The 27,851-nt window shown below is 42.2% G+C and overlaps 1 protein-coding gene across 2 annotated transcripts in view; it reads right to left on the bottom strand.

Annotated features, from left to right (window-relative positions):
• The window catches only part of POPDC3 (popeye domain cAMP effector 3), a 101,970-nt gene that overhangs the window by 28,722 nt on the left and 45,397 nt on the right, over nt 1–27,851 (bottom strand). For both annotated transcript variants that reach the window (XM_077289647.1, XM_077289646.1), the window contains one exon: nt 18,955–19,774. In XM_077289647.1, coding sequence (XP_077145762.1) covers nt 18,955–19,526 — 572 coding nt within the window. In that variant the 5' untranslated portion in view covers nt 19,527–19,774. The remainder of the gene's footprint in view (nt 1–18,954; nt 19,775–27,851) is intronic.

Raw genomic sequence — 27,851 nt, 5'->3', positions numbered from 1 at the left:
GTGAAGCCACCCCCCCTGGGCTGAAGTACCACTCCCCCTGTCCCTGCAGATCGGGTGAAATTGGAGTTAACCCTTTCACCCGATCTGCAGGGATGCGATCATTCCATGACGCCACATAGGCGCCACTGGTCGGATTGGCACAGACTTTCATGACGCCCTGGTGGTTCCCTCACCTTTCCGATCGGCGCCCTTGCAATGTCGCCCGATCGCTGTTACGACGATCTCTGGGTACGCCAGCGACGTTGGCCTGCTTAGACCATGCCAGGATGATTATGTCATTGTAACAATGACAGGTATAATGCTTTGCAATGCATATCAGCGATCAGATTGATAAAAGTTAAAGTCCCATAGAGAGACAGAGTAAAAAAAATATACACTGCTCAAAAAAAATAAAGGGAACACTAAAATCCCACATCATAGATATCACGGAATGAAATATTCCAGTTGTAAATCTTTATTCATTACATAGGGGAATGTGTTGAGAACAATAAAACCTAAAAACAATCAATGTAAATCACAACTAATATCCCACAGAGGTCTGGAGTTGGAATGATGCTCAAAATCTTGCATTGTCCTGCATTAGGAGGAACCCAGGGCCAACTGCACCAGCATATGGTCTCACAAGGGGTCTGAGGATCTCATCTCGGTACCTATTGGCAGTCAGGCTACCTCTAGCGAGCACATGGAGGGCTGTGCGGCCCTCCAAAGAAATGCCACCCCACACCATTACTGACCCACTGCCAAACCGGTCATGCTGAAGGATGTTGCAGGCAGCAGATCGCTCTCCACGGTGTCTCCAGACTCTGTCACATCTGACACATGTCCTCACTGTGAACCTGCTTTCATCTGTGAAGAGCACAGGGCACCAGTGGTGAATTTGCCAATCCTGGTGTTCTGTGGCAAATGCCAAACGTCCTGCACGGTGTTGGGCTGTGAGTTCAACCCCCATCTGTGGACGTCGGGCACTCAGACCATCCTCATGGAGTCGGTTTCTAACAATTTGTGCAGACAGATGCACATTTGTGGCCTGCTGGAGGTCATTTTGCAGGGCTGTGGCAGTGCTCCTCCTGTTCCTCCTTGCACAAAGGCTGGGGTAGCGGTCATATTGCTGGATTGATGCCCTCCTACGGTCCCCTCCACATCTCCTGGTGTACTGGCCTGTCTCCTGTAGTGCCTCCAGTCTCTGGACACTACGCTGACTGACACAGCAAACCTTCTTGCCACAGCTCGCATCGATGTGCCATCCTGGATGAGCTGCACTACCTGAGCCACTTGTGTGGGCTGTAGAGTCCGTCTCATGCTTCCACGAGTGTGAAAGCACAACTAACATTCAAAAGTGACCAAAACATCAGCCAGAAAGCATTGGTACTGAGATGTGGTCTGTGGTCCCCACCTGTCGAACCACTCCTTTATTGAGTCTGTCTTGATAATTGCCAATAATTTCCATCTGTTGTCTATTCCATTTGCACAACAGCATGTGAAATGGATTGTCAAACAGTGTTGCTTCCTAAGTGGACAGTTTGATTTCACAGAAGATTGATTTACTTGGAGTTATAGTCTGTTTAACTGTTCCCTTTATTTTTTTGAGCAGTGTGTAAAATATTATACCAATAAATAGGTATATCTATGTAAAAACCAACAAAAAAGTACACATATTTGGTATCGCAGCATATGGAACGACCTGACCTATTTAGTTAACTCCTTCAGCGAACACAGAAAAAAAAAAAAAGGCAAAAGAACCCTATGTTTTTTTTCCTCATACTGCCGAACAAAAAGTGGAATTTAAAGCAATAAAAAGTCGAATGGAAATAAAAATGGTATAGCTGAAAAAGTCATCTTGTACTGCAAAAAAACAAGCTGCTCCATCAACCGAGAAATATAAAAGCTATTACAGCTCTCAGACTATACTGATGCAAAGATAATTATTTTTTCTTTAAAAGTATCTTTTAATGTGCAAAAGTGGCAAAACATTAAACACTGACCTGAAGAATAAAGCTGTCTTATCACTTTTCCTGAATTGCTGGTTTTTATTCACTCTGCCTTCCAAACGTCGAATAAAAAGTGATCAAAAAAATGTGTGTCTGAAAATGGTAACAATGAAAGCGCCAACTCACATGAGTCTGCTGGCAGAAACATAGAAAAATAATAGCTCTCAAAATATGATGATGCAAAAACTTGTTTCTGCAAAAAAAAAAAAAGAAAGCATCCTTTAGTGTGAGATGGCAGCCAAACATAAAAAAACCTGATACATATGGCATCGCTGTAACTGCATCGACCCGAAGAATAAAGTCGTCTAATCACTTATACCGCACGAGGAATGGCGTAAAAAAAATAAATTAAACCAATTCTTGACCTGCTGTTGATTTGGTCATTTTGCCTCCCAATGACTGCAGTTAAGTTCAGCTCACATTTATCCTGCGGGTTTTCCATGTAAATCTCCGAAAGATGTGATTTAGATGAAACCCACAACAGAAGATTCCCTATAATAAGGCAGATAGAGGCACTGTGCACTGTCTGTCCTATGATTCGGTGGTGTCAGTCTTTTCAAGCATGTGTAAACGCATGGTATACCACAGTTTTGTGCTCCTCTGAAAAGTAGGGCACCACTGATCGTAGACCAGACGGGAGTCCAGAATAACTCTGCTGCCTCATTATAGTGAATGGATCCCTCTGGGGTTTCATCTGATTCACGTCATTTGGAGATTTAGATGGAAACCTGATGTAAGTACAGGATAAATGTGATCCAAAATGTTATGTAAAATGTTACCAATAAAAGCTTCAACTCAATCCACAAAAAAGGTCCTCACTCAGGTCCATCATCTGTCAATGAAAATACCGTATATACTCGAGTATATCATATTTTTTTCTGATTATAAGACGCACTCCAAATTTTCATGAGAAAAATAAGAAAAAAACTTTTTCTTTTTTTTTAATAAAATGGTGCTTCTTATAATCCATGTGTCTTATTGCTTATCGGGGGGTGGTGGCTGCGGTGAAGCGGGGGTCCCAAGGTCACTGGTGAAGGAGGCAAGAGTGGAGCGTTGCCACAGACTGGGATGAATGAGTGTTCCAAAGTGCGGCACGCCGCTGCAGGTGTCCTCAATGGCGGTGCTGCGCTGTGTCCACTGTCCACGGTGGTGGTGCTATGCTGCACTGTGTCCCCGGACCTGCGGGGGGCTCTGCCGACATTTTGTGAAAGGCCAGAGCCCCCCACAAGTTCTTCCATGGTTTCCTGTGCGGCGGCGGACTCCAGGAAAATGGCCGCCGGGAGGCGTCGCATGCGCAGATCAAGATCTCGGCGCCGAGATATACTATATCCTGTGGGGTTCGGTAATGATTTAGAAAAAGCCGACAATTGAATTACCCTCTATTCTGCTATCTATCTATGTACATGTACACTGTATATAGGGGTTAACTAGTGGGACAGTTTTATAGGTCGGGTCGGTACAGACGCGGCGATGCTAAATATGTGTACTTATATTGTTTTTTTTATTTCGATAAAGAAATGTATTTATTGGAACAAATTTTTTTTTTCTTTATTTAGGATTTTTTTTTTTTTTTCACATGTAAATATTTTTTTTCTTTACTTTATAACATTGCCCCAGGGGGCGACATCACTATATATTATCAGATCGCTGATCCGACACTTTGCAGTGCACTGTGTCAGATCAGTGATCTGACAGGCACTGCAGGGAGGCTTGCTGGTGCCTGCTCTGAGCAGGCGCTTGCAAGCCACCTCCCTGCAGGACCCGGAAGGAGCCCTGCGGCTATTTTGGATCCGGAGCTTGCAGGGACAAGGAGGTAGGAGACCCTCTGAACAACATGTTTGATCGCAGTGTTCTGGGGGTTAATGTGCCGGGAGCAGTCCGTGACTCCCACAGGCATGGAGCATATTCATTACTTCAATGAGCGGTACCATGTGACCGCTTGCACCCAGGAACAAGCTGCCGGAGACCATCAGAGAAGCAGGGACATACAGAGAGACCGCTCCAGGAGGGGGCGAGTATGAAGGGGAGGGTGAGCAATGCAATATTCACCTGTCCCCATTCCACCGCCGGGCTGTGCCTTCCGTGTCCTCTGCCTGAACAGTCACTGCAAAGACCCGGAAGACACAGCGGCACACGGCGGTGAAACGGGGACAGGTGAAAATCGCAAGTGCCGGTGTCCTGATCCAGCAGCAACCCCCGCACCTGGCTCACATAGCGTGCCGGTGTCCCCGCCTGCTCAGGCCCCCGGCACCCAGCAATGAGAGGCTAGTATGTCTTTTTTTTTTTTTTCAATCGCAGCAGCAGCATACAGGGCATATTATTCTATGGAGTATCTTATGGGGACATCAACCATTGTGCAGCATTATATGGGGCATAATATTCTATGGAGCATCTTATGGGGCCATCATTAACCTTTTATGCAGCATTAGATGGGGCATATTTTAACCCCTTCACGACATGCGTCGTACTAGTACTGCGCATGCCGTGTCTCCCCCTTTGATGTGGGCTCTGGCGGTGAGCCCACATCAAAGTCGCGACATGTCAGCTGTTTTGTACAGCTGACATGTGCGCGCAATAGCGGCGGGTGAAATCGCGATTCACCCGCCGCTATTAACCTGTTAAATGCCGCTGTCAAACGCTGACAGCGGGATTTAACTACCGCTTTTCCATGCAGCCGCACATTCCGGTCCCGAGTGCCGGATCAGTGCCGGGTATTGATGCGAGAGACTCGTGCGAGTTTCTCGCATCACACTCGCAAATGTGACCTCGGCCTTAGAAGGAGGGGAGGCATTTGGATTTAGGAGTGCAGAATTCACTGGATTTCTTTTGGGGAGCGATGAGCCATAGTGCTTTTCCATAACCTATGTACTACCAATAACGAGGAAGCCTCCTATACCGTACTGTATATACTCGGGTATAAGCTGACCCGGAGTATAAGCCGAGACCCCTAATTTTGCCACAAAAAACTGGGAAAATTATTGACTTGCAAGTGTGACCCCGGCCTTAGCCTCAGTGTGCCTATGACGCATTTAGAGTCTACATATTTGACATTTCTGTAGCAATGAGAGCCGACTTAATTTACGTTTCTTCAGAAACATGAGCTGCGCACAATGTATGGGCACAGCAATGTACAGGCACTACAATGGCAGATTTTCAATTTTCACTCAACCATAGCCACTGCTGCTTGGTTCTGTAAAACAGCCATGGAGCCATAATCATTAATACACCTGTAGATTAATTCCCAGAGAGATGTAATTTCCAAAACGGGTTCACTTGAGGGGGGGGGGGATTCTGCTCTTCTGGCACTTAGGGGTTCTGTATATGGAGTCCGCAAAATATTCTACAATAATTTGTTATCCGAGAATCAAATAGCATTCCTGCCTTCCAGAGTCTCGCTGTGTTGCTAAGCAGTACTGTACAGCCATATATGGGATATTGACACCTTCAGCACAAATTGTACGCTAAATCTTGGTGACATTTTTACATATTACCCTGTGTGAAAATGTAAAATCTGGGGCTAAAACAAAAATTGTGCCATTTTTTCCTCAATACCAAATGGTATAATTATAATTCTGTGACACTTGTCTTTTCAACATGATGACTGCTCCCTTATAATGAATTCTTGGGAATTGTAGTTTGTAAAATGGGGTAAATTATGGAAGTTCTGCAGTTTTGGAACCTCAGGAGCTCTGCCAATGTTACATGGCACCCTCAAATCATTCCAGCAAAATCTCAACTCCAATATTGCGCTCCTTCCCTTTGGAGCATTCCACTGTGCCTCAAAAAGTAGTTTTTGACCACATGTGGGATATTGGTGCACTTGTGAGAAAATAAGGAATAACTTGTATGGTCCATTTTCTTCTATTATCCCTTTTGAATAATGAAAACTTTGGGCCAAAGTAACAATTTAGTGGAAAAAAAAAATTAATTTTCCAAAGACTCAGGCCAATGTTTTACAATTCTGTGACTCGCCTGAGGGTTAAAAATGCTCACTTCATCTCTAGAGGAATTCCTCAAGAAATGCATTTTCCAAATGAGGTCACTGGTGGGTTTTTTTTTTTGTCATTTTGGCATGTCATGGGGCTCTTCAAATGTGACGTGACATCCATAATCTATACCAGACAAAAATTGCACTCCAGTATTCAGTTTGCGTTCCGTCACATTCAAGCCCTGCCGTGAGCCCAAACAGTACTTTTCCGCATCATATGAGGAATCTGTGTACTCAGGAGAAATTGCACAACAAATTGTATGGTCCATTTTCTTCTGTTACCCTTGTGGAAATGAAAAATTTGAGAGTGAAGCAAAAATTTTTGAAGGAAATGTGTTTTTTTTTTTCCATTTTCACTGCAAAACTTTATAAGATTATGTGAAGCACCAGTGGGTTCAATGTGCTCACCACACCTCTAGATAAGTTCCATGAGAGGTGCAATTTTCAAAATGGGGTCACTTGTGGTGGGTTTCAACTGCTTAGGCACATAAAGGGCTCTGCAAATGCGACGTGATGTCCACTATCTATTCCAACCAATTTTGTGCTCCAAAAGTCATAGGTGTTTCTTCCTTACAAGCCCTGCTGCGCACCCAAACAGTAGTTTTCCATCACATATAGGGTATCGTCGTACTGAGGAGAAATTGCACAACAAAATGTATGGTCCATTTTCCTTTCCTTCCACCCTTGTGAAAATGCCAAATTTGGGGCTAAAGCAATATTTTTATGGAGAAAAAGTAACATTCATATACGCACTAGCCTACTCCATCCTTCTAGCAATTCTCCCTTTGTGTTTACAAAAGGACACTGCCACTTATCCAGCAGGGCAGTAAAGATCTTTAAGAGAGATAATGTTTAGATCTCATCTGTGTAACCCCCTTGAATAATTTTCATCTGAAGAAAAAGTGCAGGTACACTAATGGAAACCAAAATGATCCCATTATAGACAACTAGTGGAGTGGAGTCAGAGTCTGAGTCAGGGTTGTGGAGTCTGGGTCAATTTTGGTGGAGTCAGAATAAAATGGACCCACTCAGAAAATAACTAAATTGGCTAGAGTAGTTCAATGCATAATGTACTGTAATTTTAAAAAAAAAAAATTGGGAAATTTATGAAATGTCCTATAAATGTCTTACTTTCCTGATGTAAGGATCTCGGCTTTAAGTGGAGAGGAATCTGTGTGCACTTTATGTACATGCTCAGTAGTGACCAGTGCTGTGGAGTCGGAGTTAGGGAAAATGAGGAGTTGGAGGTTTGGTTTACCGATTCCACAGCCCTGTTGCCAACAGGGCCCATCTGGTGTTATTTGTGTCTGTCTATTGATGACTCACTTCCCTGCATGAATGCCAGTTTTCTTTTCCTATAAAGTAGCAGAAACACTAAATTCTAAATGCAGAAGTGAGTCTTTAAGTCACTTCAAATGATCCTCCAGTGTAGAAAATGGACGATACATAGCAAATGTATGCTTCACATAACTGGTGTATACAAATCCTTCTTCTGAAAGCGGTTGTCATTATTTTGCATTCTTGAACCTTATTCGCACTCTGTAAAATGACTTCTAGGCTCACATTACCCTATACACATTGGGGCTGGGGTGGATATGTCTGAGATTTCCTAGAATGCTCTACCATATGTAGTACTGGTCTTGAGACCTAGACAATCAGTACTGTCATGATGAAACAGCACGCTGGAGCCCTCTCTCCCAATCTATAACTGAGCTTGCTTAAATTAGCCAAACAAGTGTGATCTTTTAAATGGATAAAAAAAACTATACCGTAGATTGTTAGATGCCTTGTCTTAAATCAACGGACTTGAGAAACGTCCATCTGATGTGTGTGTGTAGATTAAAGTGAAATGTCTTAGAACAAAAAGAACGTCTTTAAATCAATTTAACCCCTTCACCCCCAAGGGTGGTTTGCACGTTAATGACCGGGCCAATTTTTACAATTCTGACCACTGTCCCTTTATGAGGCTATAACTCTGGAACGCTTTGACGGATCTTGGCGATTCTGACATTGTTTTCTCGTGACATATTGTACTTCATGCTAGTGGTAAAATTTATTCGATATAACTTGCGTTTATTTGTGAAAAAAATGGAAATTTGGCGAAAATTTTGAAAATTTCGCAATTTTCCAACTTTGAATTTTTATGCCCTTAAATCACAGACATATGTCACGCAAAATACTTAATAAGTAACATTTCCCACATGTCTACTTTACATCAGTACAATTTTGGAACCAAAATTTTTTTGGGTGACGGAGTTATAAGGGTTAAAAGTTGACCAGCAATTTCTCATTTTTACAACACCATTTTATTTTAGGGACCACATCTCATTTGAAGTCATTTTGAGGGGTCTATATGATAGAAAATACCCAAGTGTGACACCATTCTAAAAACTGCACCCCTCAAGGTGCTCAAAACCACATTCAAGAAGTTTATTAACCCTTCAGGTGTTTCACAGGAATTTTTGGAATGTTTAAATAAAAATGAACATTTAACTTTTTTTCACACAAAATTTATTTCAGCTCCAATTTGTTTTATTTTACCAAGGGTAACAGGAGAAAATGGACCCCCAAAGTTGTTGTACAATTTGTCCTGAGTACGCTGATACCCCATATGTGGGGGTAAACCACTGTTTGGGCGCATGGCAGAGCTCGGAAGGAAAGGAGCGCCATTTGACTTTTCAATGCAAAATTGACTGGAATTGAGATGGGACGCCATGTTGCGTTTGGAGAGCCCCTGATGTGCCTAAACACTGAAACCCCCTACAAGTGACACCATTTTGGAAAGTAGACCCCCTAAGGAACTTATCTTGATGTGTGGTGAGCACTTTGACCCACCAAGTGCTTCACAGAAGTTTATAATGCAGAGCCGTAAAAAAAAAATCATATTTTTTCACAAAAATGATCTTTTCGCCCCAATTTTTTATTTTCCCAAGGGTAAGAGAAGAAATTGGACCCCAAAAAATGTTGTGCAATTTGTCCTGAGTACGCTGATACCCCATATGTGGGTGTAAACCATTGTTTGGGCGCATGGCAGAGCTTGGAAGGGAAGGAGCACCATTTGACTTTTCAATGCAAAATTGACTGGAATTGAGATGGGACGCCATGTTGCGTTTGGAGAGCCCCTGATGTGCCTAAACATTGAAACCCCCTACAAGTGACACCATTTTGGAAAGTAGACCCCCTAAGGAACTTATCTAGATGTGTGGTGAGCACTTTGACCCACCAAGTGCTTCACAGAAGTTTATAATGCAGAGCCGTAAAAATAAAAAATCATATTTTTTCACAAAAATGATCTTTTCGCCCCCAATTTTTTATTTTCCCAAGGGTAAGAGAAGAAATTGGACCCCAAAAAATGTTGTGCAATTTGTCCTGAGTACGCTGATACCCCATATGTGGGTGTAAACCATTGTTTGGGCGCATGGCAGAGCTTGGAAGGGAAGGAGCGCCATTTGACTTTTCAATGCAAAATTGACTGGAATTGAGATGGGACGCCATGTTGCGTTTGGAGAGCCCCTGATGTGCCTAAACATTGAAACCCCCCAAAAGTGACACTATTTTGGAAAGTAGACCCCCTAAGGAACTTATCTAGATGTGTTTTGAGAGCTTTGAACCCCCAAGTGTTTCACTACAGATTATAACGCAGAGCCGTGAAAATATATATTTTTTTTTTCTCAAAAATGATTTTTTAGCCCCCAGTTTTGTATTTTCACAAGGGTAACAGGATAAATTAGACCCCAAAAGTTGTTGTCCAATTTGTCCTGAGTACGCTGATACCCCATATGTGGGGGGGAACCACTGTTTGGGTGCATGACAGAGCTCGGAAGGGAAGGAGCGCCATTTGGAATGCAGCCTTAAATGGATTGGTCTGCAGGCGTCACGTTGCATTTGCAGAGCCCCTGATGTACCCAAACAGTACAAACCCCCCACAAGTGACCCCATATTGGAAACTAGACCGCCCAAGGAACTTATCTAGATGTGTTGTGAGAACTTTGAACCCCCAAGTGTTTCACTACAGTTTATAACGCAGAGCCGTGAAAATAAAACATCTTTTTTTTCCCACAAAAATGATTTTTAGCCCCCCAAATTTTTATTTTCCCAAGGATAACAAGAGAACTTGGACCCCAGAAGTTGTTGTTCAATTTGTCCCGAGTACGCTAATAACACATATGTTGGGGTAAACCCCTTTTTGGGCGCACGGGAGAGCTCGGAAGGGAAGGAGCACTGTTTTACTTTTTCAACGCAGAATTGGCTGGAATTGAGATTGGACGCCATGTCGCGCTTGGAGAGCCCCTGATGTGCCTGGACAGTGGAAACTCCCCAATTCTACCTGAAACCCTAACCCAAACACACCCCTAACCCTAATCCCAACGGTAACCCTAACCACACCCCTAGCCCTGACACACCCATAATTCTAATCCCAACCCTAATCCAAACCGTAAATGTAATCCAAACCCTAACTTTAGCCCCAACCATAACTTTAGCCCCAACCCTAACCCTAACTTTACCTCCAACCCTAGCCCTAACCCTAACCCTACCCCTAACCCTAAACGTGACTGAAATACGTGGCACTGAAATACGTGGCACTGAAATACGTGGCACTGAAATACGTGGCACTGAAATACGTGGCACTGAAATACGTGGCACTGAAATACGTGGCACTGAAATACGTGATACGTGGCACTGAAATACGTGGCACTGAAATACGTGGCACTGAAACACGTGGCACTGAAACACGTGGCACTGAAATACGTGGCACTGAAATACGTGGCACTGAAATACGTGGCATTGAAATACGTGCAACTGAAATACGTGCAACTGAAATACGTGGCACTTAAATACGTGATACGTGGCACTTAAATACGTGGCACTGAAACACGTGGCACTGAAACACGTGGCACTGAAATACGTGATACGTGGCACTTAAATACGTGGCACTGAAATACGTGGCACTGAAATACGTGGCACTGAAATACGTGCAACTGAAATACGTGCAACTGAAATACGTGCAACTGAAATACGTGGCACTAAAATATGTGGCACTGAAATACGTGATACGTGGCACTTAAATACGTGGCACTGAAACACGTGGCACTGAAATACGTGATACGTGGCACTGAAATACGTGGCACTGAAATACGTGGCACTGAAATACGTGGCACTGAAATACGTGGCACTGAAATACGTGGCACTGAAATACGTGGCACTGAAATACGTGGCACTATGACTGTCAAAATGTTCATTAAACGGTTAGGGGTGAGGTTAGGGGTAGAGTTAGGGTTAGGGTTTGGATCTCTTTATCACCTTGATGGTGGTGGGTGGCTTTTCAGTGTGTTTTCTGTTTTTTTTCGATAAAAACGCATGCGTTTTTAACGCAAACGCATGTGCTTAAAAACGCAAGAAAATACTGCAGGTTGTATTTCTGAAAATGAACGCATGCAGAAAAAAAACGCATGCGTTTGAAAACGCGACCAAACCCGTACAAAAAAACGCATGCGTTTTCAATGTTAAATATAGGGAAAAAACGCATGCGTTTTTTTGTGCAAAAAACGCTGCAGACAAAAACGCAAGTGTGAAACCAGCGACGCTTTTTATAGCAAAAAAGTTTTTGCGTCTCCACATTTTGAGACCTAGAATTTTTCCACATTTTGGTCTACAGAGTCATGTGAGGTCTTGTTTTTTGCGGGACGAGTTGACATTTTTATTGGTAACATTTTCGGACACGTGACCGTTTTTGATCACTTTTTATTCCGATTTTTGTGAGGCAGAATGACCAAAAACCTGCTATTCATGAATTTCTTTTGGGAGAGGCGTTTATACCGTTCCGCGTTTGGTAAAATTGATAAAGCATTTTTATTCGACGGGTCAGTACGATTACAGCGATATCTCATTTATATCATTTTTTTATGTTTTGGCGCTTTTATACGATAAAAACTATTTTATAGAAAAAATAATTATTTTGGTATCGCTTTATTCTCAGGACTATAACTTTTTTATTTTTTTGCTGATGATGCTGTGTGGCGGCTTGTTTTTTTGCGGGACAAGATGACGTTTTCAGCGGTACCATGGATATTTATATCAGTCTTTTTGATCGCGTGTTATTCCACTTTTTGTTCGGCGGTATGGTAATAAAGCGTTGTTTTTTGCCTCGTTTTTTTTTTTTTTTTCTTACGGTGTTTACTGAAGGGGTTAACTAGTGGGACAGTTTTATAGGTTGGGTCGTTACGGACGCGGCGATACTAAATATGTGTACTTTTATTGTTTTGTTTTTTTTATTTAGATAAAGAAATGTATTTATGGGAATAATATATATATTTTTTTTATTATTTATTTAGGAATTTTTTTTTATTTTTTTTTACACATGTGGAAACATTTTTTTTTTACTTTTTTACTTTGTCCCAGGGGGGGACATCACAGATCGATGATCTGATAGTGTGCACAGCACTCTATCAGATCACCGATCTCACTTACATCGGTGCAGGCTTACCAGTGTCTGCTCTGAGCAGACACTCGGTAAGCCACCTCCATCCCTGCAGGACCCGGATGCCGCGGCCATCTTGGATCCGGGACCTGCAGCCAGGAAGGAGGTAGGAGACCCTCGCAGCAACGCGATCACATCGCGTTGCTCCGGGGGTCTCAGGGAAGCCCGCAGGGAGCCCCCTCCCTGCGCGATGCTTCCCTATACCGCCGGTACACTGCGATCATGATCGCGGTGTGCCGGGGGTTAATGTGCCGGGGGCGGTCCGTGACCGCTCCTGGCACATAGTGCCGGATGTCAGCTGCGATAGGCAGCTGACACCCGGCCGCGATCGGCCGCGCTCCCCCCGTGAGCGCCGCTGATCGGTGATGACGTACTATCCCGTCGGTGGTCATACGGGCCCACCCCACCTCGACGGGATAGTACGTCCGATGTCAGGAAGGGGTTAATGTCATTTTTGGAAATTTTGATAATTATTTTTCACATCAAAATGTGTATTAAAAAAATTGTACTCCTGCAATTTTACTGGGGTTTACATTGATACTTCTTGTTCTTTCAGTAAACTCACGTGCACTTTACTAGCAGAAGACTATTTTTTTTTTATTATAAGCTTCTCTAGCGTGGAATTTCCTGAGGTCCTCCTCTGCTGCATTAGGGGTTGTGGAGGTGAAAGAACATTATTTCATATGTGAGATTTTGGTCTCATTACTATCACTTTATACAATCAGCTACTCATATTTTATTATTATTATTATTATTATTATTATTATTATTATTAATAAAGTATTCTGCCCCCTGGAACTTTTCAACTTTTCCCACATACAATTGTGGCCAAAAGTATTGACACCCCTGCAATTCTGTCAGATAATACTCAGTTTCTTCCTGAAAATGATTGCAAACACAAATTCTTTGTTATTATTATCTTCATTTAATTTGTCTTAAATGAAAAAACACAAAAGAGAATGAAGCAAAAAGCAAAACATTGATCATTTCACACAAAACTCCAAAAATAGGCCAGACAAAAAAGTATTGGCACCCTCAGCCTAATACTTGGTTGCACAACCTTTAGCCAAAATAACTGCGACCAACCGCTTCCGGTAACCATCAATGAGTTTCTTACAATGCTCTGCTGGAATTTTAGACCCTTCTTCTTTGGCAAACTGCTCCAGGTCCCTGATATTTGAAGGGTTCCTTCTCCAAACTGCCATTTTTAGATCTCTCCACAGGTGTTCTATGGGATTCAGGTCAGGACTAGTGTTGAGCATTCCGATACCGCAAGTATCGGGTATCGGCCGATATTTGCTGTATCGGAATTCCGATACCGAGATCCGATACTTTTGTGGTATCGGGTATCGGTATCGAAACAACATTAATGTAAAAATGTGTAAAAGAGAGAATTAAAATAAAAAATATTGCTATACTCACCTCTCCGACGCAGCCTGCACCTTACCGAGGGAAGCGGCAGCGTTCTTTGTTTAAAATTCGCGCTTTTCTTTCCTTACGTGAAGTCCCGGCTTTGTGATTGGTTGCGTCGCAGTCACATGGGCGACGCAACCAATCACAGCAAGCCGTGACGTAATTTCAGGTCCTTAAGGATTTTAAAATTACGTCCCGGCTTTGTGATTGGTTGCGTCGCAGTCACATGGGCGACGCAACCAATCACAAGCCGTGACGTCACGGGAGGCTGGACACGCGCGCATTTTAAAATGCGCGCTTGTCCAGCCTCCCGTGACGTCCCGGCTTGTGATTGGTTGCGTCGCGATCAACCAATCACAAGCCGGGAGGCTGGACACGAGCGCATTTTAAAATGCGCGCTTGTCCAGCCTCCCGTGACGTCCCGGCTTGTGATTGGTTGCGTCGCGATCAACCAATCACAAGCCGGGAGGCTGGACACGCGCGCATTTTAAAATGCGCGCTTGTCCAGCCTCCCGTGACGTCCCGGCTTGTGATTAGTTGCGTCGCGATCAACCAATCACAAGCCGGGAGGCTGGACAAGCGCGCATTTTAAAATGCGCGCGTGTCCAGCCTCCCGGCTTGTGATTGGTTGACGTAATTTTAAAATCCTGAAGGACCTGAAATTACGTCACGGCTTGCTGTGATTGGTTGCGTCGCCCATGTGACTGCGACGCAACCAATCACAACGCCGGAACGTAATATTAAAATCCTGAAGGACCTGAAATTACGTCACGGCTTGCTGTGATTGGTTGCATCCCGGCCACATGGGCGGCACGCGACCAATCACAAGCCGGGACTTCACGTAAAGGAAAGAAAAGCGCGAATTTTAAACAAAGAACGCTGCCGCTTCCCTCGGTAAGGTGCAGGCTGCGTCGGAGAGGTGAGTATAGCAATATTTTTTATTTTAATTCTTTCTTTTACACATTAATATGGTTCCCAGGGCCTGAAGGAGAGTTTCCTCTCCTTCAGACCCTGGGAACCATCAGGGATACCGTCCGATACATGAGTCCCATTGACTTGTATTGGTATCGGGTATCGGTATCGGATTGGATCCGATACTTTGCCGGTATCGGCCGATACTTTCTGATACCGATACTTTCAAGTATCGGACGGTATCGCTCAACACTAGTCAGGACTCATTGCTAGCCACCTTAGAAGTCTCCAGTGCTTTCTCTCAAACCATTTTCTAGTGCTTTTTGAAGTGTATTTTGGGTCATTGTCCTGCTGGAAGACCCATGACCTCTGAGGGAGACCCAGCTTTCTCACACTGGGCCCTACATTATGCTGCAAAATTTGTTGATAGTCTTCAAACTTCATAATGCCATGCACACGGTCAAGCAGTCCAGTGCCAGAGGCAGCAAAGCAACCCCAAAACATCAGGAAACCTCCGCCATGTTTGACTGTAGGGACCGTGTTCTTTTTTTTTTAATGCCTTTTTTTTTCTCCTGTAAACTCTATGTTGATGCCTTTGCCCAAAAAGCTCTACTTTTGTCTCATCTGACCAGAGAACATTCTTCCAAAACATTTTAGGCTTTTTCAGGTAAGTTTTGGCAAACTCCAGCCTGGCTTTTTTATGTCTCGGGGTAAGAAGTGGGGTCTTCCTGGGTCTCCTACCATACAGTCCCTTTTCATTCAGACGCCGACGGATAGTACGGGTTGACACTGTTGTACCCTCGGACTGCAGGGCAACTTGAACTTGTTTGGATGTTAGTCGAGGTTCTTTATCCAACATCCGCACAATCTTGCGTTGAAATCTCTTGTCAATTTTTCTTTTCCGTCCACATCTAGGGAGGTTAGCCACAGTGCCATGGGCTTTAAACTTCTTGATGAGACTGCGCACGGTAGACATAGAACATTCAGGTCTTTGGAGATGGACTTGTAGCCTTGTGATTGCTCATGCTTCCTCACAAATTTGGTTTCTCAAGTCCTCAGACAGTTCTTTGGTCTTATTTCTTTTCTCCATTCTTTAATCTATGTCAACTGGCTGCAAGTGTGATTTAGTTATTGCCAACACCTGTTAGGTGCCACAGGTAAGTTACAGGTGCTGTTAATTACACAAATTAAAGAAGCATCACATGATTTTTCGAACAGTGCCAATACTTTTGTCCACCCCCTTTTTTATGTTTGGTGTGGAATTATATCCAATTTGGCTTTAGGACAATTCTTTTTGTGTTTTTTCATTTAGGACAAATTAAATGAAGATAATAATACCAGAGAATTTGTGTTTGCAATCATTTTCAGGAAGAAACTGAGTATTATCTGACAGAATTGCAGGGGGTGTCAATACTTTTGGTCACAACTGTATCATGCTTCAAATATAAAGATACCAAATGTAAAGTTTTGGTGAAGAACCAACAACAAGTGGAACACAATTGTGAAGTTGAATTAAATTTATTGGTTATTTTAAATTTTTGTGGAAATTCAAAAACTGAAAAGTGGGGCGTGCAATATTATTCGGCCCCTTTAACTTGATACTTTTTTGCGCCACATTTTGCTGCGATTACAGCTGAAAGTCGCTTGGGGTATGTCTCTATCAGTTTTGTACATCGAGAGACTGAAATTCTTGCCCATTCCTCCTTGGCATACAGCTTGAGCTCAATGAGGTTTGATGGAGATCGTTTGTAAACCGAAGTTTTCAGCTCTTTCAACAGATTCTCGATTGGATTGAGATCTGGACTTTGACTTGGCCATTCTAATACCTGGATACGTTTATTTGTGATCCATTCCATTGTAGATTTTGCTTTATGTTTGGGATCATTGTCTTGTTGGAAGACAAATCTCGGTCCCAGTCTCTGGTCTTTTGCAGACTCCAACAGGTTTTCTTCAAGAATGGTCCTGTATTTGGCTACATCCATCTTACCATCAATTTTAGCCATCTTCTCTGTCCCTGCTGAAGAAAAGCAGACCCAAACCATGATGCTGCCACCATCATGTTTGACAGTGGGGATGGTGTGTTCAGGGTGATGAGCTGTGTTGCCTTTATGCCAAACATATCGTTTGGCATTGTTGCCAAAAAGTTCGATCTTGGTTTCATCTGGTTTAATCTGACCAGCGCACCTTCTTCCACATGTTTGGTGTGTCTCCCAGGTGGCTTGTTGGAAACTTTAAACAAAACTTGTTATGGATATCTTTGAGAAATGGCTTTTTTCTTGCCACTCTTCCATAAAGGCCTGATTTGTGCAGTGTACGACTGATTGTTGTCCTATGGACAGACTGTCCCACCTCAGCTGTAGATCTCTGCAGTTCATCCAGAGTGATCATGGGCCTCTTGGCTGCATCTCTGATCGGTCTTCTCTTTGCTTGAGATGAAAGCTTAGAGGGACGGCCAGGACTTGGTAGATTTGCAGTGGTATGATACTCCTTCCATTTCAATATGATCGCTTGCACAGTGCTCCTTGGGATGTTTAAAGTTTTGGAAATCATTTTGTATCCAAATCCGGCTTTAAACTTCTCCACAACAGTATCACGGACCTGCCTGTTCTGTTCCTTGGTCTTCATGATGCCCTCTGTGCTATCACAGAGCAGGTGCATTTATACAGTGACTTGATAACACACAGGTGGATTATATTTATCATCATTAGGCATTTAGGACAACATTGGATCATTCAGAGATCCACAATGAACTTCTGGAGTGAGTTTGCTGCACTGAAAGTAAAGGGGCCGAATAATATTGCACTTTTCAGTTTTTGAATTTCCACAAAAATTTAAAACAACCAATAAATTTCGTTTAACTTCACAATTGTGTTCCACTTGTTGTTGATTCTTCAATAAAAATTTACATTTGATATATTTATGTTTGAAGCATGATATGTGGGAAAAGGATGAAAAGTTCCAGGGGGCCGAATACTTTCGCAAGGCACTGTATATAGCACCATTGATTCTATGGTGCTGTACATGAGAAGGAGTTACAAACAAATTAGAGATATCACTTACAGTAAGCAAACTAACAATTACAGACTGATAGAGAGGCGAGTCTCCTTGGGAGGCTATGTTAACTAGACCGATATCCCAAAACACATTCAGAAAGTCATATTATTCATGTTTCTTGCAGCTAGGATATCATTGCAAGTCCCTGGAAGTCTACCTCAATTAACCTTGATAAAGCGCAATTGAATTCCCTTTAAAGGCACTTTTTAATGAGCTACAATATTTTTGACCAATATGTGGTAATGTTCTTATTAAATAGATGAGATCATCCACATGCTTTTCTGTAAGGATGCCGCACGATCCCGAGACCAGAGAATCTCATCTTTTATCCTTCTTCTTGCTCTTCACAATACAAGATTTAAAAAAACTGCCAAATGCTGCACAAAGCTTCTCAAGATCAGTAACCTGAGGTTAAATTCCTGTGAAAATTGTCTGGTGTAAAGTTTCTAAAATAAATATTAACAATCTAATAAATCAGGGTATAGTTAAGAAACCGAAATCAGCAGGGCTTACTATACTATACAACTCAATTCTGCTTTAGGCCCCTTTCACACATCAGTTTTTTGCTGTCAGTCGCAATCCGTCGAATTTTGAAAAAAACGGATCCGGAGACTGATGCCGCCGGATCTGTTTTTTTCTCATACACTTGTATTAGCGACGGATGGCCTCATGTTTCATCCATCGTTTGCCGGATCCGTCGAATATTGTTTGTCCGGCGGCCAGAGACAACGGACATAGTAACTTTCTTGTGTCACTCGAAAAAACGGACAGCGACGAATCTGTTGCCGTCAGTTGTTTGCTAGAATGGAAGCCTATGGCGCCGGACCTGTCAAATGACGGAATCCGGCAACGGATTCCGTTGTTTTTTTTAAACTTAGCATGCTCCGATTTTTTTTAGGATCCAATTAGCGGGATCACCTAGCCGGATCCATCGCATCAGTTTTTCACAATCTGCGACGGATCCATTTTTTTCAAAATTTGATGGATTGTGACTGACGGCAAAAAAACTGATGTGTGAAATGGGCCTTAGCAAACCAAAGTAGCATATAATTTTGAAGCATATTTACCAGGCAATACAAATAATTTTTACTCCACATGTAAGTTATAGAAAATCCACTAACCTTCCAGACACAAGTAAAGAAAGTTTATCAATTGGCGTTTTCCCTTGAATTGCATAGCAATGTTCCCTTTCCAATGTTATCACCTCGGCGTTACAGTATGAGATGATCTTTCGGAAAACAGTTAGTGAGATCCCCAGTGGTTGAAAGACTGAAGTATAGACATCTTGAAATTCTTTCTCAAAGGTGACACTCCTCAGCTGATAGGTCAAATGAATAATTTGCACAATACAGATTACCAGGAGGATGAAGTTCCAGGAGAAGACATCAGCGGCACAGACATTCATCCAGGCCCAAATAGAAGTACAGAGAAAACTCAGGGCAAAGAAAATGTAGACATATAAAAGTCCCGAAAAACCACTTCCTCCCATGCAACCCAATACAAAGAGAATACTGGCCAGGTGGTATATAGATCCCTCAGCCTCTTGCTTCCAGCTGATGCACACAGGATGTCCAGTCACAAGGCTCTCCCAAAAACTCACATTTCCGTCCATGCTTTCTGTTGTCATGTTGGCTTCTACACCTGAATTGCAGTGTTTCTTTCTTTCAAGTAACCAATCATGTTGTTTTCCCATATCTTTTGTTTCCTGAAATGTAACAATTTCACATCCACTCCAAAAATAACTCGATGGTCATGACAGCTCAGAATGAGGTTTGCGTTCATCCATATTAAATTACCAGTATGTATTTCAAGTAAGGTTCTCGTCATTAGGGAATGAGCAGATTTAGAGCCGTGTTTCACAGCCACAGCAGCATCCTTATCCTCAGTAGTATTCGGATTTGTGCTAGCCTGTGGTGTCCCAGTGTAAAAAGCATTGCCTGTCTTAAAAGAAATTAAACACAATTATATGTATGCAGATATACTTCTTATATTCTACGACGATCAGAAAGAGCACCACGAGAATATATTATTCAATAAACTTGAATTTGCAGTGGACGGTCATGTTATGCAAAGGCATGCTTACCTCCTACTTACTGCTGACACACTTCCACTTCATTTCTCATTTATTTGGCTTCCCATGAGCATGTTTACCTACTACATATGATTTCTAGTGTGATGCCACACTTATCTTTGCTGATATTATTTATAGAAATGTATTTGTCATTTTTTGATATATAAGGCATGTATTTGGTGTTGGAGGGTAATTTTACTTTGCTTTATGTTATTTCCTATACTATCCATACAAGTCACTGCGAAAACCCTTCGGAAGTGCCTATATTTCTTGATTAATTACTAATAAAATGAGGTCTGATTGTTAGCAAAGTGACAATCATAGACAAACACAATATAAGCAAACTAATAAAATTGACAGTTGTACAATTTGTGTATTTTATTAGGTACACTGAGTAAACATCCAGTGCAGAGTGTATAAAAAAAAAAAGTATGTGAACCCTTGATGCTATTAACCTGGAGATCTACAATGATTTGAAGAGGAATTTTCAATAATTCCTTAGGATTGTGCCTTCAGTCTTCAATATTTCTGGGATGCCTTACATGCACAGAACTCTTTACACTATGTCACAAAATCTCAACACAGTGGTCCAGACTCATTTTTTAGCTTAATTTATGTACCAATGTCCCTTCAGCTTGAAGTCATAGACTATTGTCATTACGCTCTACTATAAAATGTTTTAATACACTATTGAATTCATTTTTTCCTCAATGATCACATGGCATCCAGGTCCTGAAGTAGAAAATCAATTCAAAACCATGAAGCTCCCTCCACCATGCCTCACAGTTGGGATGGAGTATTGGTGTTGTTGTGCAATGTTCTTATAACGTTTGCGCGAAAAAGTTCTATTTTTGTTCCATTTTTTCATAAATTATTTTCTAAAAAGCATCATGGAAAATATAGATGGTCTCAGCCAAACGAGATAGATTTCCAGGGCTGTGGAGTCGGTAAGCCAAACATCCGACTACTCAATTTCCATGACACTGACCCCACCCAAATGGGCTCCGACTCTACAGCCCTTTGGGTCACAATGTTTGTTGGATGGTAGTGGCTTCCTTTCATGAACATTATTCTTGTTCAGTATTTTTCTAGTAGTAAATACACAAGGTTTCTGCAGGCAAAAATTTTCACTGTTACCCTTTGGACCTTCCTCACCTCTCTTAAGATTACTTCTTTTGACCTTGGGGTGATCTTACTAGGACACTTACTCCTAGTGAGAGGAGCAACAGTTCCATATTTTCTCTATTTGTAGACAATTTGTCTGACATTGCTTTTGTATACTTTTCTAGCATCATGAGTCTGCATACCATTTTTCTGGAACTTGTTAGGTCCTTTACCTCCAGGCATGTTTCATACCAGCTAATCTTTCTAGAAAATAACAGATATGTCAATAACCAGGCTTTGTATGCTATGATTTACTAGAAAAAGTACATGGGACACACAAAATTCCAATTATCTCCTTTACCGGAAATAAGTCTTTGCCAATTAGCTGTTGGTGACATCATTAATTGGGATAAAGAGAAAGGTGCACACAGCTTTTGTACTTTGGAGGTGCTGGCTGAGCCGGAATCATCCAAACACATCAGAAGGAGTTAATCAGCCGCACTCAAGTGGATGCAAAGTGAAATATTTAATTCTTGTATGAAAACAGTCACACCACGAAATGGAATAATGTCAAAAATGATGAATAACAATATGTTAAGCAGCGAGCGTAACGTTTCGACCTAGTCCTGGTCTTTTTCAAACATCGCTAAACTTAACCTTGGGTTGGAGGGTATGTCAATCCCGGAATGCAGGAAAAAATGGATAAGTGAGGCTTAGGCTCCTGTTCATTGGGTTACTCTCACTCTGTTTCCCAGGTGGGGGTAGGGTTGAGGTATGGGTCCGGTGGCTCAATATGGCTGTCCTGCAGAGTGATGCAGCAGTGGTGGTGTGTCACAAGTTTAACGATGTTTGAAAAAGACCAGGACTAGGTCAAAACGTTACGCTCGCTGCTTAACATATGCATCCACTTGAGTGTGGCTGATTAACTCCTTCTGGTGATGTCATTTACAGAGGTTCCCTGAAGGCCCATTTAAAGGGGATGATATGGGAACAAGCACTTCAAGAAAACTTTGCTCTTCATTATTGGGCTGTTTAAATCAGCTCTCTCCAGATGAATGAGCAAAACGCTTGTTTGCTGGGAGCGATAATTTTTAAAGAAACTTAAAAATATTCGTTAGCAGCATATTGTCCTGTGTAAACAGGTGTTGTGCTGCTAATCAAATGAGATTCTATGTACACAAAACAATCTTATTAGTGATCAAGCTGTGCATATAAAACATTTATTGGTCTGTCTAAACAGGCCATTAGACAACAGCTGATTGGCAGTCATTTAACAGGCATGGACAGCACGTCTAATAGCTCTAACTTGCTCTCCATGCCCTGTGAATGTTTACTCAATGTATAAAATAAAAGGCATGAAATATACATGGTTGTTTGTTATTTGTTTAGTTTGAGTTTGTTTACAATTCTGATGTAGAGAATATAAAATATTCGAACCACACAGTATTAATAACAGGTATGCAAAATTTGTGCTTATGACTGATTCTTATGCACAGATTTAAAAGAGAAAAAAACACACTTCTATTTTTAACCATTACGTAAGGATTTCACACCAGATGCATGTGAAATTACGTACAAGAGAAATGAGCAAGAAAAATCTTTATTTTAGCCAAAAATTTACATAATATTATGTAGAAAAAATTATTGAACATTCATTCTACAATGCTTCTCACATTCCATCTCCTTAATATCCTGATGAAATCTTTCACCTTGCTCTTCTCTAACAGCACCAAGGTTTTTAGGAATGAAGTCCAAATGGGAATGTAAAACGCAAATTCACAAGACAACCTAGGGCTTTGAAACCTTTCAGCATGTTCTCCATGATGGACTTAAATTTTGTATATTTATTGTTACCTACAAATGTATTCACGACTTCTTGAAAAGAATCCCAAGCCCTTTTCTCAACAGCTTTCATTTTTGTTTTGAATATGAGGTTCTGAATATCTGGACTCACAAAAATGCCTTCCTTCGGTTTCGCTTCGGACAGTCCCTGAAACTTGGTACACAGGTACTTAAAAGTCTCTTTCTTTCGGTAGAGCTTTCAGAAACTGCTTCATCAGTCCAAGCTAAATCTGGAGTGGTGTCAGGAGAAGTTTAGTTGGATCAACTAAACTTTCTGCAATGATATTCTTGAGTTCAGGTTGCAAAGAGGTTCTCGTTGGCCATCTTTTTAGGCTCCAGTGATTAGTCCTATGCTGGCTATCCCATTCACATAAAAAGCATGGGTAAGTTTGTGTACCCTCCTTGCTGCCTAAGGAGCAAAGACAGAACTTTCAGATCACCACGTATTTACCTTCCTTGATCCACGTAGTTAAGTTTCTTGAGAATAAAGTCTAAATTCACATAGCTTTCCTTCAAATGCACAGAATGCCATACAGTTAATGAAGCATACTTTCTGCCATTGTACAGTAGCACAGTTTTCAGACTTTTGTTTTTTTGATGAATCAATAAAAATCGTCTCCACTGGCTCACATTGTACTCAATGTTACATTTTTCCATCATCCCAGTAACATCACTGTAATAAATTACAATACCATCATGCGAAAATTATGGAAGGAATTCCATGCCATTCAATGAAAAACAGGCACCAGGAGCGAGCAGGTTCTTTTCCTTTAGTCTAGAGCCTAAAAGTTCTTCAGAATGTTTAGGAAGATCCAAGTCCTTGACTAAATCATTTAAATTTGAGCAGTGAAAAAAGCTGAGGTTCGAGGGGACTAGCATGAAAGTCAGGATTGTTAGAATCCTGCTCTTCATGTTCGGAATCAGGTGTATCTTCAAGTTTCTAAGGTGAGGAGGGACAGATATTCCGGTAACATGAGGCACAGGGCAAATCGCTGATGTGAGGACCGGGTATATAATTTCCTTTTTATTTTTTAAGGTTGAATCCCTCCATGCTGCACATACAAAAGTAGTAGTCATCACTAGGAATTTGTGGTTCCCTCCAGATCATGGGTACGCCAAAATGAAAAGCTCTCTTTCTTCCCTTTAGACCACTGTCGCAGTTCTTCTACACAAACAGAACATACTACACTACATGTGGAGCCCACGACTTGTCCTGATCACCTAGTTTTACACCAAAGTATGCATAATACACTTTTCTAACGAAGTTCGTAATGTTCCTTCATTGTTTCTTCACTAGAAAACAACTGCAAACGTGGCAAAAGTTGTCAGGTGAATTACGACACCCCCTTGTAGCCATTCTGAGCTTGATGTTATAAGTAGAAGCTTAATACATCACGACTATTAAACACTGAAATGAATCGTGGTAAGCACACCACCACACTCTTCTGAACTCTGTCTAGAAGAAATTCTGCTTTTGCATAGCAACCAATCACACTGCGGCATTCAGTTCCTATGTACTGCTGAGGCAAAATGAAAGCTGTGCTCTAAATCAGTAGTGGACTTATAGCCGGGCAAATAGAAGGATGCGATGCTGCGGGGGAACGTACGGAGAGGAGTGTGTGTTTTTTAACCCCTTCCCGACCCATGACGCCACGTAGGCGTCATGAAAACCCGTGCCAATCCGACCCATGACGCCTATGTGGCGTCATGGAATGATCGCGTCCCTGCAGATCGGGTGAAAGGGTTAACTCCTATTTTACCCGATCTGCAGAGACAGGGGGAGTGGTACTTCAGCCCAGGGGGGGTGGCTTCACCCCCCCGTGGCTACGATCGCTCTGATTGGCTGTTGAAAGTGAAACTGCCAATCAGAGCGATTTGTAATATTTCACCTAAAAAACTGGTGAAATATTACAATCCAGCCATGGCCGATGCTGCAATATCATCGGCCATGGCTGGAAAACCTGAAGTGACCCCCCCACCCCACCGATCGCCCCCCCAGTGCTCCGTTATGGGGTCCGGTCCCCTCCGTCCTGTGCTCCGCTCCCCCGTCCTCCTGCCCGCTCCCCCCCTGCTCCTATGTCAAATCCGCTGTGCCCATGGTGCGGAAAATTCCGTGCGGAAAATTCCGTGCAGAAACGCTGCGTTGTATTTTCCGCAGCATGTCAATTCTTTGTGCGGATTCCGCAGCGTTTTACACCTGTTCCTCAATAGGAATCCGCAGGTGAGATCCGCACAAAAAAACACTGGAAATCTGCTGTAAATCCGCAGGTAAAACGCAGTGCCTTTTACATGCAGATTTTTCAAAAATCGTGCGGAAAAATCTCACACGAATCCGCAACGTGGGCACATACCCTTAGGGTTAGGGTTGGAATTAGAGTTAGGGTTGGAATTAGGGCTAGGGTTGGAAATAGGGTTAAGATTAGGCTTGTGGTTAGGGTTACGGATAGGGTTAGGGGTGTTTTGGGGTTACAGTTGTGGTTAGGGTTGGGATTAGGGTTAGGGTTGGGATTAGGGTTAGGATTAGGGTTGGAATTAGGGTTACGGGTGTGTTGGGGTTAGGGGTGTGTTGGGGTTAGGGTTGGGATTAGGGTTATGGCTACAGTTGGGATTAGGATTAGGGGTGTGTTGGGGTTAGTGTTGAAGTTAGAATTGAGGGGTTTCCACTGTTTAGGCACATCAGGGGTCTCCAAACGCAACATGGCGCCACCATTGATTCCAGCCAATCTTGCATTCAAAAAGTCAAATGGTGCTCCCTCCCTTCCAAGCCCCGACGTGCGCCCAAACAGTGGTTTACCCCCACATTTGGGGTACCAGCGTACTCAGGACAAACTGGGCAACAACTGTTGGGGTCCAATTTCTCCTGTTACCCTTGCAAAAATAAAAAATTACTTGCCAAGACATAATTTTTGAGGAAAGAACAATTATTTTTTATTTTCACGGCTCTGCGTTATAAACTTCTGTGAAGCACTTGGGGGTTGAACGTGCTCATCACACATCTAGATAAGTTCCTTGGGGGGTCTAGTTTCCAAAATGGGGTCACTTGTGGGGTGTTTCTACTGTTTAGGCACATCAGGGGCTCTGCAAATGCAATGTGACGCCCGCAGACCATTCCATCAAAGTCTGCATTTCAAATGTCACTACTTCCCTTCCGAGCCCTGACGTGTGCCCAAACAGTGGTTTACCCCCACATATGGGGTATCAGCGTACTCACAACAAACTGGGCAACAAATATTGGGGTCCAATTTCTCCTGTTACCCTTGGGAAAATAAAAAAAATTGTGGCCTAAAAAATCATTTTTGAGAAAAGAAAAATTATTTTTTATTTTCACGGCTCTGCGTTATAAACTTCTGCGAAGCACTTGGGGGTTCAAAGTGCTCACCACACATCTAGATTAGTTCCTTGGGAGGTCTAGTTTCCAAAATGGGGTCATTTGTGTGGGAGCTCCAATGTTTAGGCACACAGGGGCTCTCCAAACGCGACATGGTGTCCGCTAATGATTGGAGCTAATTTTCCATTCAAAAAGCCAAATGGCGTGCCTTCCCTTCCGAGCCCTGCCGTGCGCCCAAACAGTGGTTTACCCCCACATATGGGGTATCATCGTACTCAGGACAAACTGGACAACAACATTTGGGGTCCAATTTCTCCTATTACCCTTGGGAAAATAAAAAAAATTCTGGACTAAAAATCATTTTTGAGGAAAGAAAAATTATTTTTTATTTTCACGGCTCTGCGTTATAAACTTCGGTGAAGCACCTGGGGGTTATAAGTGCTCACTATGCTTCTAGATAAGTTCCTTGGGGGGTCTAATTTCCAAAATGGGGTCACTTGTGGGGGAGCTCCAATATTTAGGCACACAGGGGCTCTCCAAACGTGACATGGTCTCTGCTAGCGATGGAGATCATTTTTCATTCAAAAAGTCAAATGGCGCTCCTTCCCTTCCGAGCCTTACCATGTGCCCAAACAGTGGTTTACCCCCACATGTGAGGTATCGGTGTACTCAGGAGAAATTGTCCAACAAATTTTAGGATCCATTTTATCCTGTTGCCCATGTGAAAATGAAAAAATTGAGGCTAAAATAATTTTTTTGTTAAAAAAAAGTACTGTTTCATTTTTACGGATCAATTTGTGAAGCACCTGGGGGTTTAAAGTGCTCACTATGCTTCTAGATAAGTTCCTTGGGGGGTCTAGTTTCCAAAATGGGGTCACTTGTGGGGGAGCTCCAATGTTTAGGCACACGGGGGCTCTCCAAACGCGACATGGTGTCCGCTAAAGATTGGAGCCAATTTTTCATTCAAAAAGTCAAATGGCGCTCCTTCCCTTCCGAGCCCTGCCGTGCGCCCAAACAGTGGTTTACCCCCACATGTGAGGTATCAGCGTACTCAGGACAAATTGGACAACAAGGTTTGTGGTCCAGTTTCTCCTTTTACCCTTGGGAAAATAAAAAAAATTTCGCTAAAAGATCATTTTTGTGACTAAAAAGTTAAATGTTCATTTTTTACTTCCATGTTGCTTCTGCTGCTGTGAAACACCTGAAGGGTTAATAAACTTCTTGAATGTGGTTTTGAGCACCTTGAGGGGTGCAGTTTTTAGAATGGTGTCACTTTTGGGTATTTTCAGCCATATAGACCCCTCAAACTGACTTCAAATGTGAGGTGGTCCCTAAAAAAAAATGGTTTTGAAAATTTTGTTGTAAAAACGAGAAATCACTGGTCAAATTTTAACCCTTATAACTTCCTAGCAAAAAAAAAAAATTGTTTCCAAAATTGTGCTGATGTAAAGTAGACATGTGGGAAATGTTATTTATTAACTATTTTGTGTCACATAACTCTCTGGTTTAACAGAATAAATATTAAAAATGTGAAAATTGCAAAATTTTCAAAATTTTTGCCAAATTTCCGTTTTTTTCACAAATAAACTCAGAAATTATCGACCTAAATTTACCACTAACATGAAGCCCAATATGTCAAGAAAAAACAGTCTCAGAATCGCTAGGATCCATTG

This window comes from Ranitomeya variabilis, chromosome 2 (genome assembly GCF_051348905.1).
Source record: "Ranitomeya variabilis isolate aRanVar5 chromosome 2, aRanVar5.hap1, whole genome shotgun sequence".
Taxonomy (NCBI): Eukaryota; Metazoa; Chordata; class Amphibia; order Anura; family Dendrobatidae; genus Ranitomeya; species Ranitomeya variabilis.
This window is presented reverse-complemented; position numbering and strand designations above follow the sequence as displayed.